The 21,850-nt window shown below is 41.2% G+C and overlaps 1 protein-coding gene across 1 annotated transcript in view; it reads left to right on the forward strand.

Annotated features, from left to right (window-relative positions):
• The window catches only part of LOC139560101 (vasoactive intestinal polypeptide receptor 2-like), a 44,380-nt gene extending 22,868 nt beyond the window's left edge, over window positions 1-21,512 (forward strand). The window contains exons 4-13 of the mRNA XM_071376607.1: window positions 5,760-5,851; window positions 14,168-14,265; window positions 14,494-14,626; window positions 14,988-15,138; window positions 15,674-15,734; window positions 16,014-16,083; window positions 16,726-16,817; window positions 18,271-18,397; window positions 18,533-18,574; window positions 18,993-21,512. Coding sequence (XP_071232708.1) covers window positions 5,760-5,851; window positions 14,168-14,265; window positions 14,494-14,626; window positions 14,988-15,138; window positions 15,674-15,734; window positions 16,014-16,083; window positions 16,726-16,817; window positions 18,271-18,397; window positions 18,533-18,574; window positions 18,993-19,166 — 1,040 coding nt within the window. The 3' untranslated portion in view covers window positions 19,167-21,512. The remainder of the gene's footprint in view (window positions 1-5,759; window positions 5,852-14,167; window positions 14,266-14,493; window positions 14,627-14,987; window positions 15,139-15,673; window positions 15,735-16,013; window positions 16,084-16,725; window positions 16,818-18,270; window positions 18,398-18,532; window positions 18,575-18,992) is intronic.
• Window positions 21,513-21,850: the final 338 nt, after the last annotated feature.

The raw sequence follows: 21,850 nt of genomic DNA on the forward strand, positions 1-21,850 counted from the left end.
CCACCCGTTGCCATGATGACAGCTTTGCACACGCTTGGCATTCTGTCAACCAGCTTCATGAAGTAGTGACCTGGAATGCATTTCAATTAACCGGTGTGCCTTCTTAAAAGTTAATTTGTGGAATGTCTTTCCTTCTTAATGCGTTTGAGCCAGTCAGTTGTGACAAGGTAGGGGTGGTATACAGAAGATAGCCCTATTTGGTAAAAGACCAAGTCAATATTATGGCAAGAACAGCTACAATAAGCAAAGAGAAACAACAGTCCATCATTACTTTAAGACATAAAGGTCAGTCAATGCAGAACATTTCAAGAACTTTTAAAGTTTCTTCAAGTGCAGTCGCAAAAACCATCAAGCGCTGTGATGAAACTGGCTCTCATTAGGACCGCCACAGGAAAGGAAGATCCAGTGTCACCTCTGCTGCAGAGGATAAGTTCATTAGAGTTACCAGCCTCAGAAATTGCAGCCCAAATAAATGCTTCACAGAGTTAAAATAACAGACACATCTCAACATCAACTGTTCAGAGGAGACTGCTTGAATCAGGCCATTGTCGAATTGCTGCAAAGAAACCACTACTAAAAGAGACCACTACTAAAAGAGACTGAAGAGACTTGCTTGGGCCAAGAAACACGAGCGATTAGACTGGTGAAAATCTGTCCTTTGGTCTGATGAGTCCAAATTTGAGATTTTTGGTTCCAACTGCCGTGTCTTTGTGAGACGCAGAGTAGGTGAACTGATGATCACCGCATGTGTGGTTCCCACCGTGACGCATGGAGGAGGTGTGATGGTGCTTTGTTGGTGACACTCTCAGTGATTTATTTAGAGTTCAAGGCACACTTAACCAGCATGGCTACCACAGCATACTGCAGCGATATGCCATCCCATCTGGTTTGCGCCTAGTGGGATAATCATTTGTTTTTCAACAGGACAATGACCCAACACACCTCCAGGCTGTGTAAGGGCTATTTGACCAAGAAGGAGAGTGATGGAGTGCTGCATCAGATAGCCTGGCCTCCACAATCACCCGACCTCAACCCAATTGAGATGAGTTGGGATGAGTTGGTTCGCAGAGTGAAGGAAAAGCAGCCAACAAGTGCTCAGCATATGTGGGAACTCCTTCAAGACTGTTGGAAAAGCATTCCAGGTGAAGCTGGTTGAGAGATTGCCAAGAGTGTGCAAAGCTGTCATCAAGGCAAAGGGTGGCTACCTTGAAGAATCTAAAATATATTTTTATTTGTTTAATGCTTTTTTTGGTTACTACATGATTCCATATGTGTTATTTCATAGTTTTGATGTCTTCACTATTATTCTACAATGTAGAAAATAGTAAAAATAAAGAAAAACCCTTGAATGAGTAGGTGTGTCCAAACTTTTGACTAGTACTTTATGTGTTGTGATAATTGCGTTGTTTGCTCTATAACCTGTTAGTTCATATGCTTTGTGACCGTGATATATATGCCTAAGGCCAAGACAATAAGAAGACACAGTGGAAGAATATATTCAACCACACCTTTGTTTTAATCACAAAACCGGTGAAGTCCACAAAGCATATTGCATGAAACAAACAGTTACATGACCTACAGTGTGGTCAAGCAAGTTAATGTTTCCGACATTTTTGGACTACTTAACAACTACTGATATAGAACCGCTATTCCAGCACCACTTCAACATCATCTAATCACCTCTGCTTAGTCTAATACAGTGACTACTAAAAGATACCAAAAACAATTTAGTCCAATCAAGCTAAATATGATGTGGCTGTCCATAGTACTGATTTATGTGTGTGTGCGTGCATGCGTGCGTGTAAGTAGAAAAAACATGTTGACTCACCCTACTTGTAGAGAAACGCCAATGGCATCCTCCTCTTTCATGTTGCCTAAATTGGTCTGACTCTGTCATACAGTACACACTTTAAGTTTTTGTTGTCCTAGACTACCTGGCTAAAATGCTTGCTCACTAGCCTTAACTTCCTTTCATATGGGCAACAATGCGCCAGGACAGCTAGTTAACATTAGCCTAAAGTTACTACATCTAGCTACACGCTGAACTTCCCTCCTCTCAGGACAGGGGCACAATGTATGAATTTATGGAGAGTTAAGTAAAACCACACGTCCAAATCCCTATATCCATCCATGGCTAATTTAGGAAAGGGACGATTTTAGATAGCTAGCTAGCCGCCGGAGGACAACGACACAACGAGATGCAACAATTCAAGTTTTCTGTCAATGACATTTGGCTTCTAATGTGATTGGTGTGAAGCCAAATCTAAACTGGCTTCCTTTGACACCTTTTTTTTGGTGCGCCAGGACCATTCAAAGCTGAACTCTCTCAGTTTAGCTCAACGCTGATAGGCTTCTATTTTAAATATTTTTTTATCATGGGAGGCGAAATGCTCGTTGGCTTCCCTTGTACTCAATGCTACGGGTGGCAACAATGTCATACTCTTTTTGACCAGACTGCATAGATGGGCTACACATACTAGACAGAGGGGCGCTGTTTCGTTCGCTTGGATGCTTTCTCCGGTGAGATACATTGAACCTCTTGCGAGTTGAAGTACATTTATGAAACACAGCGAGATGAAAGATAAATTATTATGTATGTTTTTTTTCTTTTTTCCTGGTCATCCATGAATACAAGCCACTACTACAGCTACACTACAATGTTATGTGTGCATCTTTCCAGGTAGAGCTCACACCATTTTCAGGATTTGGATTCACACCAGACCAATGTTCCTAATTTCACAGAATTACAGAGGTGCACAGACCAGTGTAATGTAGATTTTCTACAGTTGGAGCGCATTGAAAGCCAGAAACAAAAATGGGCCCCAAGTATACAGTGCATTCGGAAAGTATTCAGAACCCTTGACTTTATCCACATTTTGTTACTTTACAGCCTTATTCTAAAATGTATTAAATAAAATAAAAATCCTCAGCAATCTACACACAATACCCCATAATGACAAAGTGAAAACAAGTTTTTTGAAAATATTCCAAATATAAAAACAGAAATACCTTATTTGCATAAGTATTCAGCCCCTTTGCTATGAGACTCGAAATTGAGCTCAGGTGCATCGTGTTTCCATGGATTATCCTTGAGATGTTTCTACAACTTGATTGGAGTCCACCTGTGGTAAATTCAATTGATTATACATGATTTGGTAAGGCACACACCTGTCTATATAAGGTCCCACAGATGACAGTGGATGTCAGAGCAAAAACCAAGCCATGAGGTTGAAGGAATTGTCCGTAGAGCTCAGAGACAGGATTGTGTCGAGGCACATATCTGGGAAAGGATACCAAAACATGTCTGTAGCATTGAAGGTTCCCAAGAACCCAGTGATCTCCATCATTCTTAAATGGAAGAAGTTTGGAATCACCAAGACTTTTCCTAGAGCTGGCCACCCGGCCAAACTGAGCAATCGGGGAGAAGGCCCTTGGTCAGGGAGGTGACCAAGAACCCAATGGTCACTGTGACAGAGCTATAGAGTTCCTCTGTGGAGATGGGAGAACCTTCCAGAAGGACAACCATCTCTGCAGCACTCCACCAATTAGGCCTTTATGGTAGAGTGGCCAGACGGAAGCCACTCCTCAGTTAATGGTACATGACAGCCTACTTGGAGTTTGCCAAAAGGCACCTAAATGACTCCCAGACCATGAGAAACAATATTCTTTGGTCTGATGAAACCAAGATTGAACTCTTTGGCCTGAATGCCAAGCGTCACTTCTAGAGGAAACCTGGCTCAATCCCTGCGATGAAGCATGGTGGTGGCAGTATCATCCTGTGGGGATGTTTTTCAGCGGCAGGGACTGGGTGACTAGTCAGGATCGAGGGAAAGATGAATGGAGCAAAGTATCGAGAGATCCTTGATGAAAACCTGCTCCAGAGCGCTCAGGACCTCAGACTGGAGCGAAGGTTCACCTTCCAACAGGACAACGACCCTAAGCACACAGCCAAGACAATGCAGGAGGGGCTTCGGGACAAGTCTCTGAATGTCCTTGAGTGGCCCAGCCAGAGCCTGGACTTGAATCCGATCTAACATCTCTGGAGAGACCTGAAAATAGCTGTGCGTCCAACCTGACAGAGCTTGAGAGGATCTGCAGAGAACAATGGGAGAAACTCCCCAAATATAGGTGTGTCAAGCTTGTAGCATCATACCCAAGAAGACTCGAGGCTGTAATTGCTGCCAAAGGTGCTTCAAACAAGTACTGAGTAAAGGGTCTGAATACTTCAGTAAATGTGATATTTGAGTCTTTTAGCAAACATTTCTAAAAACCTGTTTTTGCTTTGTTGTTATGGGGTATTGTGTGGTTTTTTAAATGTATTTAACTAGGCAAATCAGTTAAGATCAAATTCTTATTTACAATGACGGCCTAGGAACAGTGGGTTAACTGCCTTGTTCAGGGGCAGAACAACAGATTTTTACCTTGTCAGCTCGGGATTTGATCTAGCAACCTTTCGGTTACTGGCCCAATGCTCTAACCACTAGGCTACCTGCCGCTGTGTGTAGATTGTTTTTTCTCCCTCATCAATCGACACACAATGTAATCAATTTTAGAATAAGGCTGTAAAAAAGTCAAGGGGTATGAATACTTTCCAAATGCACTGTCTATCGTTCTTTTGTAGCCTATATACTATGGCAAAATTCTTCATTGAATCATGGTGAATTACACCAAGCCAAATTGCACCAAGCCAAGAATGATACAGTATGTTCTGCACTGCATGGACTAGAGGCAAAATTAATCATGTCTGCTCACTCCACAATCTCCAATGGCCCATGTGGCAGCCTAGGATTCTGTGGAGCTCTCGTCCTACCCATCACTACTGGTGACAGTCTAGACGAATCTGTACTGACACTTCATTCATTATAAACTAATTACCCAGACAAAGAGTATGATAGATGATAGATTACTGTAAGATCATTGTATTTACATTAAGACAGGTTCCAGTCTTATGATGAACGCCCCACATTCTAGATACCTCCGACTAAATGTAGCTGTGTGAAATTGAATTGGAGAGGATGAGTTGGGCATGTAAATTGGCTTGGAAGATGTATTTGTAACAGAAAACTCTGGGATCCCTATAGCACCCGTCAAGCCTACAAGTAGGTAGGCTGCTGTGGCAGGGTCTGTGTAGAGTAGACTGATGGAGTGTGACATTCAAAGGAGTGGAGAAAGAAAGAGGCCTGTGGTTGTAGTCCTAAATAGTGTGTGGCAAAGTACATTACATGACATTAGAATCTGGGTTCATTCAGTACACAACTGACTAAGTCGAAGGCTTCTTTGAATTAAACATGCAACCCTTTCGCTTCCCAGAGAGAGAGAGAGAAGTTTTTGTGAAAAAACTGAAAATGGCATCTATTTGTTCTTGAGAAGACTGTCTGAATGTTTTTTAGAATAATTTGACACTGTAAACAAGAACCAGTTGAATGAAACTTTAATGGAAGCCATCATGCGTCATGCTCAAAATGGAATCACAGCCACTAAGCAACCACTTAGTGTTGTGTGTGAAGCCATGTGTAGCAAATCACACAAACTTTTTTGGTTGACTTGAGTGGGCATACAAAGGAGGATCATCTTAGCAGAATAAATATCATTCATCAGATTCACTTACCAGAGAAATCAAATAATTGTGTCTACAAAAAAACATGCTGCAATTTTCTTTGACTATGATTTATGAAAGGAATAACCATTTATAAGTATTTTAGAGATGAGGCAATACAAACATTTAACTGACAAAAGCAATGTTTTTCTCCTACCCACAGGAAACATAAGTAAGAACTGTACAGAGGACGGATGGTCTGAAGTTTTTCCCCAAATAACCCGTGTGTGTGGGGCAGAGGAAAAGCATGATAAGGTAACCAGGGTGATGTTCTCTGAGAGTTCTAGCTCTCTGGTCTCTCTGGTGTTCTAGATCTCTAGGTCTCTGGTCTCTCTGGTGTTCTAGGTCTTTGGTCTCTCTGGTGTTCTAGATCTCTAGGTCTTTGGTCTCTCTGGTGTTCTAAATCTCTAGGTCTCTGGTCTCTCTGGTGTTCTAGATCTCTAAGCATCTGGTCTCAGTGGGGTGTTCTAGATCTCTAGGTCTCTGGTCTCTCTGGTGTTCTAGATCTCTAGGTCTCTGGTCTCTCTAGTGTTCTAGATCTCTAGGCATCTGGTCTCTCTGGTGTTCTAGATCTCTAGGTCTTTGGTCTCTCTGGTGTTCTAAATGTCTAGGTCTCTGGTCTCTCTGGTGTTCTAGATCTCTAGGTATCTGGTCTCTATGGTGTTCTAGGTCTTTGGTCTCTCTGGTGTTCGAGATCTCTAGCTCTGGTCTCTCTGGTGTTCTAGATCTCTAGGTCTTTGGTCTCTCTGGTGTTCTAGATCTCTAGGTCTCTGGTCTCTCTGGTGTTCTAGATCTCTAGGCATCTGGTCTCTCTGGTGTTCTAGATCTCTAGGTCTTTGGTCTCTCTGGTGTTCTAGATCTCTAGGTCTCTGGTCTCTCTGGTGTTCTAGATCTCTAGGCATCTGGTCTCTCTGGTGTTCTAGATCTCTAGGTCTCTGGTCTCTCTAGTGTTCTAGATCTCTTGGCATCTGGTCTCTCTGGTGTTCTAGATCTCTAGGTCTTTGGTCTCTCTGGTGTTCTAAATCTCTAGGTCTCTGGTCTCTCTGGTGTTCTAGATCTCTAGGTATCTGGTCTCTATGGTGTTCTAGGTCTTTGGTCTCTCTGGTGTTCTAGATCTCTAGCTCTGGTCTCTCTGGTGTTCTAGATCTCTAGGTCTTTGGTCTCTCTGGTGTTCTAGATCTCTAGGTCTCTGGTCTCTCTGGTGTTCTAGATCTCTAGGCATCTGGTCTCTCTGGTGTTCTGGGTCTTTGGTCTCTCTGGTGTTCTAAATCTCTAGGTCTCTGGTCTCTGGTGTTCTAGATCTCTAAGCATCTGGTCTCTCTGGTGTTCTAGATCTCTAGGCATCTGGTCACTGGTGTTCTAGATCTCTGGGTCTTTGGTCTCTCTGGTGTTCTAGATCTCTAGGTCTCTGGTCTCTCTGGTGTTCTAGATCTCTAGGTCTCTGGTCTCTCTGGTGTTCTAGATCTCTAGGTCCCTGGTCTCTCTGGTGTTCTAGATCTCTAGGTCTTTGGTATCTCTGGTGTTCTAGGTCCCTGGTCTCTCTGGTGTTCTAGATCTCTAGGTCTCTGGTCTCTCTGGTGTTCTAGATCTCTAGGCATCTGGTCTCTCTGGTGTTCTAGATCTCTAGGTCTTTGGTCTCTCTGGTGTTCTAAATCTCTAGGTCTCTGGTCTTTCTGGTGTTCTAGATCTCTAGGTATCTGGTCTCTATGGTGTTTTAGATCTCTAGGTCTCTGGTCTCTCTGGTGTTCTAGATCTCTAGGTCTGGTCTCTGGTGTTGTATCATTGTTCAAAGTTTGAGCAAGAAACATTACATGATATGACATGCAAGTAGCTGTGTTTGGAAATACAACACTGTAGTCTATCATATATCAGATATTTTAATCAAGGTATTGGTACATTGTACATTAAAGAGAAGAACATGACAATGTTCTTGTGTGAGTGATTTTCGATTGTTTTTATATAATATAACATTTGATTTAGTTTGTGTTCTGATTTCTGGGTGTGAAGGCCCTCATGCTGATAATGAAAACTAGCCGTATAACCCTTTGCTAAATGCATGGAAATTCTGTCCTCGGTCTGGTGTAGTGTGTTTTTGTATGTGTGTGTTTTTGTGTGTGTGTGTGTGCGTGCGTGTGCTCAATTCCACCTGATGCCTTGAAATACAGATGAAACACAGGCGCCTTAAAAGCTAAATAAAAAATCCTGTTCACCGTGGCACCCAGCTGTCTCCTCAATCTGAACATTGTACCACGTGTGTCTCAAATGGCACCCTGATAATTCCTATATAGTGCATTGCTTTTTACCAGAGCCCTGTGGGGAATAGGATGCCATCTGGGACACGGACTCCAAATTACTGTCCTCCTGGTTGGCCCAATACAGCAGATGTTAATAAGAGGCCAAGTAGCAGCAATGTTCCAGGAGGAAAAATTAAGAAGACTGATGATTCATACTGCTATTCCACTGCCCAGCATTTGATCAGAGCAATTTTCTTTGAAGAAAGCTGAACCAGAGATAAGCCCCCAAAAAAGAGCAATCAAACTCACAAATGACCCATTAATTTAAGGTCATTTAAATAATACTACCAACAGTAATTCTTGTTTGGCAAACTGACTGTAGTTAAATTGCTGGCCACAATTCCCTACGATTCACTTGCTTCATTCAGATTGAGGAATGACCTCGAACAGCCTATTGTGCTCTCTGCGCTCTATTCTCTTGGAGGTTATCTAAGAGGCCCCACTGGTCTGGATCACAGAGTCACCGGTGGCACTCTACTGATCTCCATATGAAAATAAAACTCCTACTTTCTTAAATATTTAATGCACTAAAATGTTTTTCTCTAACCGAGTGGCCATTAATCTGTGAAATTCACCAACTGTACTCTCACCCAAGCCTTTCCCCCTGTTTGCCCATGTTAAGGCGAAGTCCAATCTTTCGGAATGGAAAATTCATCTTCTCTCACTATGAAAAATAGATAGGAACACATGTTTCCTATATGACTTGTTTCACACAGAGAGTTCAGAACTTTTGCAATGCCTGCAATACTGTAGTGAAGCCAGGAATTCTTGAAATTGGTGGAGGGGCAAGAAGTACCAAACGATGTCCCTGCCATTACCAATACAGTGCAAGCTCTTTGGGAACCCTCTTCTGGGATGTAACCTCTAGTCCGAGTGCCAGTCTGTTTATGCTATAATGCCAACTCCTTGTCACTCCTTGTGTTTGGCTTGACATTGAGAGAGATCACCTAAATATTAATTGGCTTTCATCAAGCCATCCACTCAAGAAAAAGCTGTAACATGGTTCAGGTTATCAGTCAACTTACCAGGGTATTTTTAAACAGCACAGGAATGAAATTGATCACATCATTACCAATGCTGCAGAAATCTGCTCCAAAGCAGTATCCAAATCCATTGGATGTACAGTAGTGATCATAATATTGTAGTCATATCTAGAAAAAACTAAGTTCCAAAGGCTGGGCTTAATATAATGTATAAGAGGTCATACAATACGTTTTGTAGTGATTTCTACGTTGAAGATGTAAAGAATATTTGCTGGTCTGTGGTGTGTAATAAGGAGCAACAAGACACTGCACGTGACATGTTTATGAAATCTCTTATTTCAGTTACTAATAAGCATGCACCCATTAAGAAAATGCACAACCGATTGGTAAATGTACTGTAAACTGAGAAATCATGTTACTAAACTGAACAAAAAGGAGAAACTGTACTATGAAACAAACATACAAGATATAAAGGGCTCTATTTTAACAAAACTAACACAATGGTAAATCTAAGCACAGGAGGTAGCGTTATAGGTTCAGGGGTGAGTCAAATGTATTTTTGCTATTTTCACTTTCACAATAATAGGCTAATTTGCTGGCATTGGCGTGAAAGGGGTGGGTTTTGATGAATTTGTGGGTTTGTCGAGGAATGGCCCCTCACTGACCAATCAGAAAGTGCTCCATGGCAAAATATGTGGTTGCTTCAAGTTGTGTACTTAGTCTTTTATGTATTGCCTTGGAATCAACTCCAATTCCAATGTTAGTCCGTTATAGTTTGTTAAATGGCTTACAGACACAAAAAAACAAAAGGTAGAACTATTTTTGCTAAATACATTAACTTGAATCCATTTGCAGTCCACACTGTTCTAAGTAATTACATGGCTTCAATAGCATTCACACTGATATAAGGGCTAAGCCTACTGTAAATTTCATTATGGCTGAGCATGGACATGAAAAACATTGGCAATAAGCAAGATTAAATGAATGATTGATAAGGCCTAAAAAGAGAACAAATAATTCTAATCAAATTCTAAACAAAATAACAACTAGTTTTAAATAGGCTATAGTGTGTCACCATCATTTCTCCCTCTGGGCATATAATATTAAAACAACGCAGATTATGGAGGGTTTTATGCACCTCCAAACTTTTCACAGTTGCTGGACAAAGATCCAATATATATAGATAGGGGGAATGTCCACTCACCGTTATGCTGCTCCCAAAAAGGCCTGTTTAATGAACATAATCAGAACCATTTTACAGATCAGATCGCATTCACACATCTCCAGAAGTTGCATTGCAAGCGCGCCACGGACGTTGTCACCATAAAACCAGGAAGGTGAAATATTCTAATAAGTTAGGTTGTAATAAAATTAAACGAAAAACAAGAAGGTTTTATAAAAACTATGTAAAATGTAATGATATCATAAAATCGTCAGGATAAAAAAGACAAGCATTGCTGTTGAACCAGACTTCATCATAGTAGGCCTAAGGGAGGGCTCGGGTTTTGAACATATGAAACAGAAAACATGCAATTTTACGAGGTTCACCGGTATTCACAGAGGTTGAAATCTCTCGTTTCATGACGGGCATAGATACGTGAAGAGACACAGACACGCGCATATGATAATATATGCACTATACACACACGTACACATGGAGATTGTGTTGTTTGGTAGTAGAGTAGTGACCTGAGGGCACACACGTAATGTATTGTGACATTTTATTGTATATACTGTGCATTCGGAAAGTTTTTAGACCACTTATTCTAAAATTGATATATTTGTTTGTTTTTTCCCTCATCAATCTACACACAATACCCCATAATGACAAAGCAAAAACAGGTTTTTAGAAATATCACATTTACATAAGTATTCAGACCCTTTACTCAGTACTTTATTAAAGCACCTTTGACAGCGATTACAGAGTCTTCTTGGGTATGACGCTACAAGCTTGGAACACCTGTGTTTACAGAGTTTCTCCCATTCTTCTTGACAGATCCTCCTAAGCTCAGTCAGGTTGGATGGGGAGTGTTGCTGCACAGCTATTTTCAGGTCTCTCCAGAGATGTTTGATCGGGTTTTGGCTGGGCCACTCAAGGACGTTCAGAGACTTGTCCCGAAGCTACTCCTGCGTTGCCTTGGCTGTGTGCTTAGGGTCATTGTCCTGTTGGAAGGTGAACCTTCGCCCCAGTCTGAGGTCCTGAGCGCTCTGGAGCAAGTTTTCATCAAGGATGTCTCTATACTTAGCTCCGTTAATCTTTCCCTCAAGCCTGACTAGTCTCCATGTCCCTGCCGCTGAAAAACATCCCCACAGCATGATGCTTTCCTTCCGCTTGGCATTCAGGCCAAAGAGTTCAATCTTGGTTTCATCAGACCAAAGAATATTGTTTCTCATGGTCTGAGAGTCATTTAGGTGCCTTTTGGCAAACTCCAAGTAGGCTGTCATGTGCCTTTTACAGAGGAGTGGCTTCCATCTGGCTACTCTACCATAAAGGCCTGATTGGTGTAGTGCTACAGAGATGGTTGTCCTTCTGGAATGTTCTTCAATCTCCACAGAGGAACTCTGAAGCTCTGTCAGAGTGGCCATCAGGTTCTTGGTCACCTCCCTGACCAAGGCCCTTCTCCCCGATTGCTCAGTTTGGCCGGGTGGCCAGCTCTAGGAAGAGTCTTGGTGGTTCCAAACGTCTTCCATTTAAGAATGATGGAGGCCACTGTGTTCTTGAGGACCTTCAATGCTGCAGAAATGTTTTTGTACCCTTCCTCAGATCTGTGCCTCGACACGATTCTGTCTCAGAGCTCTACGGATAATTCCTGACATGCACTGTCGACTGTGGGATCTAATATAGACAGGTGTGTGCTTTTCCAAATCATGTTCAATCAATTGAATTTACCACAAGTGGAATCCAATCAAGTTGTAAAAACATCTCACGGATGATCAATGGAAACAGGATGCACCTGTGTTCAATTTCGAGTCTCATAGCAAAGGGTCTGAATACTTATATAAATAAGGTACAAATAAGGTATTTCTGTTCTTTATTTTTAATGCATTTGTAAAAATGAAATAAAAACAGTTTTCACCTTCTCATTATGGGGTATTGTGTGTAGATTGATGAGGGAAATTTGTTTATTTAATCAATTTTAGAATAAGGATGTAATGTAACAAAATGTGGAAAAAGGGAATGGGTCTGAATACTTTCCTAATGCACTGTATATTTATTGTAACGGCCTTAATTTTGCTGGACCCCACGAAGAGTAGCTGTTGCCTTGGCAGCAGTTAATGGGGATCCATAATAAATACAAATTCAAAATGGCAGCAGTGGAGTTGGCAGGAGCACAAACAGATCTGGGACCAGGCTTTGTAACCTCAACTTTGGCTGGATAACTTTTTCTTATAGTTATATTTGAAGGGCACTTATGATGTGATGTTCAAACGTGCTGTATATTTTAGAATACTTAAAACAAGGACTGATGTGATATCAAATGTCATGTGTGCGTGCATGCATGTTTTGAAGAACAATGAGCAATGGATAGTGTGAAGTGCAGGTGTAGAAGAGGTCGCTGCAGAACAGGAGCTCTCTCCATGCTTTTAGAGAGAATGATTGTTTTAGTAAGATAATGTACATTTGGCCCTGCATCAAACTGGGAGTGTTGGTAGGTTGGTAGGGTCCTTGTCTGACGTTTTCAAGAAAGTCACTTTGTTTATCATTAGACAGTGGTAAAAGGGTGGAAATCAAACATTTGACAAATTTCCTGGGGAAACAATATTAGAGAGGAGATTCACACAGGTCCTTTTAACAGATTTCAATCTCTTTGAATCAACCTGTGAATCACTCTTTGAGCGAGTTGAAATGATTTAGCAGTAGAAGCACTTTTTTCGCCCATCTCTACAATACACTTTTGTGAGTCTGAAAAGGAGTCTCTAAATGTCTCAATGATTCTGTACCTCTGCTTTTCCTACCTCTGCTCACGCAGGTCCTTTTAATGACATAGTAAATCCCTTTGAATCAACGTGTAAATCTGGGTTGACATGACTGCACTCAGTGCCACCTCTCAGGGGAAGGCTATTTTTGACAGTAATGCTTGGTACATGTTTTTCTCCCAAACGTTTTTTACCACTTTTGTGACTATCTTAATTTCTCTAAAGATAGAAAGCTGCTTTTGAAACTTTGAATCCCTGACTATGAAAAGCCAACTGACGTGGAATCTTGAAGCGTTGAAGGGTTGCACCCTCTATAGCCATCATAGTTATTATCTAACCCTACTGTTCATCTATTAACATTTGAATGTCTTGAAAAACAATTTGGCCTTAAATGACCACTTAAATCTCTACGCTATACAGCCAGAAGATATTAGGGCCCAAGGCGAGACCCAGATGCAGACACGGGAGGCAGATGGTTTGAGTCTCTGATATTTATTATAATCCAAGGGGTAGGCAAGAGAATGGTCGTGGACAGGCAAAAGATCAAAACCAGGTCAGAGTCCAGGAGGTACAGAGTGGCAGGCAAGCTCGAGGTCAGGGCAGGCAGAAAGGTCCAGCAGGCGGGTTCAGAGGCAGGCAGGCAAGGGTCAAAACCGGGAGGACTAGCAAAAGAGAGATAAGGAAAAGCAGGAGCACGGGAAAACCCACGCTGGTTGACTTGACAAGACGAACTGGCAACAGAGAGACCGGAAACACAGGGATAAATACACCGGGGAAAATAAGCGACACCTGGAGGGGGTGGAGACAATCATAAAGACAGGTGAAACGGATCAGGGCGTGACAGAACAGGACTGGCAACCCCTCGGGCCTGGTTCCACTCTAGGTTTTTTCCCTGCCTTCTAGGGGATTTTTCCTAGCCACTGTGCTTCTGCCTCTGCCTCTGCATTGCTTGCTTGCTCTTTAGGATTTTAGTCTGGGTATCTGTAAAGCACTTTGTGACAACTGCTGATGTGCTTTATTAAATACATTTGATTGATTGATAAAATTGAAGGTCTTGGATGTGCTGACGCATGCCAGTTTCATGGAAGAATGGTTTAGTATTTGTAATGATATGTTTACCTGCTGAGGATGTTTAAAAACTATTACAACCTATAATCTGTCCTTCCTTGTTATTCATTTGATGTTAGGATCAAGTACATTCTGAAAGTACACACAATGTTGATATTGCACATGACTTGCACATGTTCTTTATTATGACTTGTCTTCTATATATGTTGGTGAAGTAATTGCCCATAGTTTTTTAAACATTTAATTTAATTGAATATATACAGCTTTGATACTGCCAATAACTGTACTGTTTGTTCTCTCTCCTATAGCTGGTCTTCTTTATGGTGGTGAAGACTCTGTACACCCTGGGCCACAGTTTGTCTTTGATCGCCCTCACAACCGGGAGCGCCATCCTCTGTGTATTCAGGTGAGAGTTAGGATGCATCCCAAATGGCACCCTGTTCCCTATATAGCGCACTACTTTTACCAAGGGCCCTGGTCATAATTAGTTCTTAATATACAAAATAGGGTGACATTTGGGACACAGCCTTAGTTCCGTACAGTAGAGAACACCCTCTGTTCAGAGCAGCAGGGTATTGGATCAACACACCAGAGATCCTCTGATTAATAACTACCTCTGCCACCCCCTCTATAGAAAACTCCACTGCACGAGGAACTACATTCACCTCAACCTGTTCTTTTCCTTCATCCTGAGGGCGGTGGCGGTCCTTGTGAAGGACGACATCCTCTTCTCTCGCAGCAATCAGTGTTCTGAGCTGCCTTCACTGGTGAGCCAGGATGTTTATCAGCCTTCATATCTCTGGTTCTTATAGTTAATTCACAATTTAGACTGATAAGTATTTGTATAGATTTGTTGGAAACATGTTTCTTTCACTTCTTCTTAAAGATTGAGGTACAGAATTCAGTTTCCATTGGACACATATTTTGGTTATTGTACCTTCAGGTCACTTTGATTATGTTTGTGTGGGTATACTTTAGAAATGTGAGTTTTCCACTTCTTCGTGTATCAGAATAAGGACATGGAATTTAGTTTCCATATAGACACATACACGTTTGTTCTTTGTGTTGAGTGTCCGGTAATTTGTCTTTGTATAGCAGCACAAGTGATGTACTACAATGTTGTTCCAGATTGGATGCAAGGCGAGCCTGGTGATTTTTCACTACTTTATCATGGCCAACTTCTTCTGGTTGCTGGTTGAGGGCCTCTACCTCCATATGCTGCTGATTGTCATCTTCTCTGAAAATAGGCACTTCATCGTTTATCTTCTCATTGGCTGGGGTAAGCTACTTAAGCAAAAAGTCCCGAGGGGGTGTGGTATATGGCCAAGAACTGCTCTCTGCACGACGCAACGCGAGTGCCTGGACACAGCCCTTAGCCGTGGTATATTGGCCATATATCACAAACCCTTGAGGTGCCTTATTGCTATTATTGCTATTATTGCTACTGGTTATCAACGTAATTAGAGCAGTAAAAATAAATGTTTTGTCATACCCTTGGTATACGGTCTGATATACAACGGCTGTCAGCCAATCAGAATTCAGAGCTCGAACCACGCAGTTTATAATTAAGCAATAAGGCACGAGGGGTTGTGTTGTATGGCCAATATACCACGGCTAAGGGCTGTTCTTATGCACAACGCAACGTGGTATATGGTCTGATATACAACAGCTTTCAGCCTATCAGCATTCAGGGCTCGAACCACCCAGTTTATAATCATTAATATATACTGTGTGCAATGTATCAACAACAGTGAGGACCATACAGTACATTCAATCCATTTATACTTTCAGATGTATTCTCCTCTCTGTTTCAGGAATCCCAACAGTGTTTGTTTCTGCATGGGCTATTGCAAGAGTTTATTATGAGGATACTGGGTGAGTTACCTTGGAAATCATAAATGTACATGATTGATGTGTTGGATTATTTTCCTATGTGATTGCCAGACTGATGTTTGTCTTGGTTTGCATGTTATAATTTGTGACTTCAGATTCATGTGATTATCAAATTAATCAAGCATTTGGCAACCTTTTTCATTTTGATTTAATGCTCAAATCATTTTGACCAGTACAACGTGCTGTGCTTAGGTTAGTATGGGCAGGGATGCATGGAACGTGTTCACTAACATTCTCATATGGGTTTTCCTATTTCTTCAGCTGCTGGGAACAGAATGATAACCCAATCCCAATGTGGGTGATCAATGTGCCCATAGGAATCTCCATCATGGTGGGTATCCAACATCTATCCTGACCCATTGCTGCTGCTGTAATTCCCTTTACCACATGCAGGATCCAACTGCTGCTATATCCAGGCATTAACTAAACAGGTGTCCACCAGATAAGTAAATGTCATACAGAGGATGCGTCCCAAATGGCACCCATTCCCTATATAGTGCACTACTATTGACCAGAGCCTTATGGGCTCTGCTCAAAGGTAGTGCACTGAAAAGGGAATAGGTTTCCATTTGGGATGCAGACAGAGAATATTCAGATCTGTCAATCTAGCGCATACTGGGAGCTGATAGGACTGTAATAGCAAGAGCATGCTACATTTATGTAGTTACTTTGCATGCATGTGAATTAATGCAGTTCCTGGATATAATTCAAGGTTGATCCTGGCTTTATTGACATTTCTCCTGTCCAAACATACTTATTTACAGCAAGTGATTTATATGTAACAGCTTCTACTGTTTCCTCTCATCTGATTGCATCACATTTCCCTCAAATGTATACCATTACTGGTCATAGATGACCTAAATGCCCTTCAAAAGCAATGCAGTGAACACATTTGACTAAATATACAAATATGTGTCATATTTATATGATAATATATGATATTATATATCATGTCTGTTGACTGGCTTTCCAGGTGAACTTCCTCCTGTTCATCAGTATTATAAGAATCCTGGTTCAGAAGTTGAGGTGTCCTGATGTGGGTGGCAATGACCAGTCACAATACAGGTATGTGCCGTTGTACCCAAGTAGGCATGTGTTACTGCACTCAGGCAAAAGACAATGAGTACTCAACAATGGAGTGTATCGACATTCCTATGTCACAACACTTAAATGCCACAGTATACAATTGCATGCCACTGACATGTGGTATTTTAGTTGCCTTCTCAGGCCAAAGAAATGCAGCCTGAAGGTGTTCTATAGTGCAGACTGCAGAGTGACACAAGATTCAGGCTAAGCTATAGAGGTGGTCATCACAGCACGCCTTTGCCTTCAGGGAGAAATATCCCCATCTGGTCAGCGAGGGGATTTAAGGGATAAGAGGCGGGTGGTGATGCTAAGACTGGATGAGCTGGTGTCTACTGTTACAGCATAATCCACCTTAGTGCTAAGAATCACAGGTTGGCACTTGGCAGTCAGTATCCCTTAACGATTTAGGAGGTATTTCAAATGGCACCCTATTCCTTACAGGGTCCAAAGGGCTCTGGTTAGAAGTAGTGCACTATATAGGGAAAATGGGGCCATTTGGGATGCAACCTTTACTCTCACTGCAGCACAAAGCCATCCCTGAGTTCAGACCAGTCTGCTGATGACTATCTGCTTCCCTGAAAATCTTCTGAGGAAATTCTCAGCGGCCAGATGGGTAGCGTCACCAAAAGGGAGTAATACACTCTGTAATCTGTGCAGTCTGTTGAGGTTTTAGAAAGGCTAGATGCTGCCTCTTCAGAGAAATATATCCCTAAGAATATATGTAAATCTGAATGACCGCTCTTGTGGCTGTGGAATGCTGGGTAAAAACTTAGATAAAGACTACGGTTTATTTTGGGTGTCCTTTTGTTGGTAGGATATTCTCTATGCCACTCTATACACATTGCACGTTATTGAGCTGCATATTTATGGGATTCTAGAGAAACTCCAGACATGCTTTATGTAAAGAGATTATCAACATGGGAATGTGGAAATTAACCATGATGCCAGGTGTGATGTTGACCTGACATCAGTGGAGGCTGGTGAGGGGAGGACGGCTCATAATAATGGCTGGAATGGAATGGCATCAAACACGTGTTTGATACCATTCCATTCACTCCATTCCAGCCGTTACACACCATTATTATGAGCCGTCCTCCTCTCACCAGCCTCCACTGCCTGACGTGCACTGGCACAGCCCCTTGTTGATTATCCCTTACGTATTCCATTGATGTGTATATGTACAAAAAAGCATGAGGACGCACACCCAAAATAGTTAGAGAAGTGCCAACTCAACAAAAAATTTAAGAAAGTCGCATACACTATATGCGCCCAATAATTTAAATGAGTAAACACCAACGTTTCGGTACCAACGTTTTGTGGACGTATAACCAGCAATTATTATTCTATTATACAGTATATTATTGAATATAACAGTGTGTAGTCTCTAGGGCCCCTGCATACGGTATCTCTGTAATATTGTGTGTGTTTTCAGGAGGTTGGCCAAATCCACTCTCCTGTTGATCCCTCTGTTTGGCATCCATTACGTTGTCTTTGTGTCTCTCAATGAATCCATGGCAGATTACAAAATCTTCTTTGACCTCGCTATCGGATCCTTTCAGGTAAAACTGATCATTTTTGCATCATTTAATCAGAATTAATATCTTCTGGCTATATTTGGCAGTTTTGTTGGGAATTGTTTGTGTTTTTGGTTGTCTCTCATTTACGAGGATTTTCTGTTGATGTTCTATTGGCAGGGCCTGGTGGTTGTCATCCTGTACTGTTTCTTAAACAGTGAGGTAAGCCATTGTCTTTAAGCTCTTGAATTAATTGTTGCTTCTTTTTTTCCTGGAATTAAAGGGTAGCCTTGGGGACTAATGGCTCAATGAAGAAGACAAATAGCAGTGTAAATGAATAGTGAATCAGTGTTGACAGTGTCTTCCATGGGTCAATTTGGGAAGAAAAGTGGGGGCTTTTATGAAAGCTATTTTGGAAAACAAGGTTTTAACTGATTAAGAGAAATGTTTACAGTCTAATTAGGGATGTCTTTTATTAGCAGTTGATAAACATTGACATTTTAAATGTTGTCTGCTTCGTTTTCATTGTAGTAAATCGACGAGGACAGAATTATATTGAAACATTATATAGTATAGCTATGAATTGACAGATGTCGACTAGTTTTCCCTTTGTGCTAAGAGATTTATCTTCCTACTTCAGGTTCAAGGGGAACTGAAGAGAAAATGGCAGAGTATATGCCTCAACTGCCATATGGCCAGAAACTACACCCAGCACAACACTTATGCCTCCAGAAACGGCTCAGAAAACATGGCTCAGTTCCAACGTAACTGTCGTACCCAGTCCTTCCTGCAGACAGAGACTACTGTACTGTGAGGGCTGTGGGTAAAGAGGCATCTGTCTCCATTAAAACCCTACAAAACTCTGGTATTGGCCTAAATACACACTACAGCAAGCATAGGCTACAGTTGTGGGCACTAAAAAGTTAGGTTGGCCCACAGTATTGGCAGAACAATTATTGAAATGGCTCTAGGATCTTGTAACGAGTTTGTCTATTAAACCTGTACCCTTTATTGTGCCTGCAACTTTTGGCAGATGTCGTAACAGGGTATTTTTAACAGATATGAATAAATTGGTCTGTCTGCAGTAATGTCAATGTTTTTAATTCATTGGTTAGTTTAAATACACCTTTCATTAATGGATGCCAGGGAGAAGTGCTGTGCATGGCTAATATACCTCTCCCTCTCTCTTTCCCTCTCCCTCTCCCTCTTCCTCTCCCTCTGTGGTGAAATGGATTTCACACTGTGCTTAATGACCTCATGCAGCCCTCCACCCATGTGTTCTGAAACTAGTCTAAATGAACAATGTCTTTCAAGTTAATATTTGAGTCTCAAATGGCACCCTATTTCCTATATAGTGCACTACTTTTGACCAAAGCCCTATGGGTCCTGGTCAAAAGTAGTGCACTAAACAGGGAATAGGGTGCCATTTGGGACATTGATAATATCGTTTGAGTCATTTGTGATGACTTTCAGAGTGAAAATAACTAAATGGTAAGAGCGATTTATGGAATCAAATGAACAATGGTTTAATTTTGACTGTCAAACATTGTATCTACTTTCGTAAATGTAAAATAACTGTAGCATAGATTTAGTTTTCTTCATGGTTCATTTGCTGTTTAAACAATTAAGCAATGTGTTGTCGAACTGAACTGGGGTTCTAGTAGATGTAATTTTGTGAAACATGATTATAGGAAGACTAGGATTGTCATGACAAAGATGTATAGATAAATATACAGTACGTACATTTGACATGTTGCTTTGTATTACCGTCGAGAGGATTAAAATGGATATAGAGACTTAAATTAGATAGTTGAGAACAAGTACAATATGAGCAGGTAGGAGAGGAGATGAATTGTAAAGGACCATTGTATACCGCAAAGTCTAAAGTACTGGTATGTCATTTTGTAAGATATTACTCAGCATTATTTTCTGCAAAGACACCATGAATGTCATACCACAACATGATTGATGAACAATCTCTTGTTAGTATTGTATCATGTGAATGTAATTTTCCTCTTTATCTTTTACAGTATGTTATGCTTTTGTGTGTGTTAATTCCTCACTAAGACAACCAACCAAAGCCATCTCTGTTGTAAGTTATATACCTATGCTGTCTATTTAAATTTGAACTCAAGGTATGAGTTCTGTGGTAGATCCATGCTCCTGTCTGGACTGCTATACACACATCCATCCGGCTGAACAAACTGGCCCTGAACCAGACCGTGATTTCAGGTGCTTCGTGTAGATATGGAAGACAGACAGGAAATGACTGCTGATTACCTTGGCATTTCCCTCACAAAGGTGTTTCCACTGACAAGGTGACAATGTTTAGACTTGAGGTCATACTAGAAGGAGACCTAGGCTCCAACACGGTCATCTTTTGTATTTTGTAGAAAAATCCTCCCAGATGTACTATTATTCCCTGATCTCCGAAGAGATTTCATATGTTGAGCGAACTCATGTATTTGCCATGTAGAAATCTGCCAGGATTGTGTTTTTTGCATGTTTGTCATTGATGTAGTCAATCAAAATGTTAACAGTGCCTAATACTTGCTATTTCATCTTAGAGTTATTTTATTCTACATTCTGTTGCTGTCTCCTTCCCAAATGGCACAATATCCCCTACATAGTGCACCACTTTGACCATCTCTGGTCAAAAGTAGTAGACAATATAGGGAATAGGATGCCATTTAGGGTGCATCATATGTGTATATTAAAGATCCAAGGAGATGGAGAAGTGGAGTAATATCTGTAATGTCATAGCTACCACAGTTAATGTGTTCATTTTGTGAACATTAGTGATGTATCCTTGTATTGATGAGCCTGAACACCGGTCTGTTTGTGTTTTCATGCCAACTCCTTGTCATGCCAAGTGTCATACGCATTGTCATTGGCTTTACATGGACCGCCATGGAGTTGGCAAGAGCACAAACAGATCTGGAACCAGGCTATGTATTGATGTCCTTATGAGAACAAAATGTATTTTTGCCTTTATGGTCGAGATATTTCCATTAGCTGAATTCTCACCGCTATACAGTGGACATGTTCTAAGGTTGCATAACAAACAGTTTTATGTATTAGCAACATGCTTCTGAATGATGCTTTGTTTAATGTCTGGGTATGTATGTTATGAACACATGATGAATAAACTTGACCTTCAATATTTAACCTTTTTATGACTTACATATTGATGAGACTAGTTCTTAAATAAACGTTGTTATTATTGTACAGTAGAAATGTTCTCTGATTAAACCTTGGCCTTTTTGCTGGTTCATAGACGGTGTACTGTCAGAGCTCTAGCTTACTTTAGTTTCCAGGACTGTATCCCAAATAGAACCCTATTCCCTTTATTGTGCGTCAAGGTAGTGCACTATTTTTGGAACAGGGTGCCAATTGGGACGCAAGCCAGGATTCGGGGATGCTAGCTGAACGTGTCGCTGACTCTGAGATGAGGAGCTGTGATGATCTGAGATGACAGAGCTGCTCCGGGGCGGAGGC

Source organism: Salvelinus alpinus, chromosome 30 (genome assembly GCF_045679555.1).
Source record: "Salvelinus alpinus chromosome 30, SLU_Salpinus.1, whole genome shotgun sequence".
Classification (NCBI taxonomy): Eukaryota; Metazoa; Chordata; class Actinopteri; order Salmoniformes; family Salmonidae; genus Salvelinus; species Salvelinus alpinus.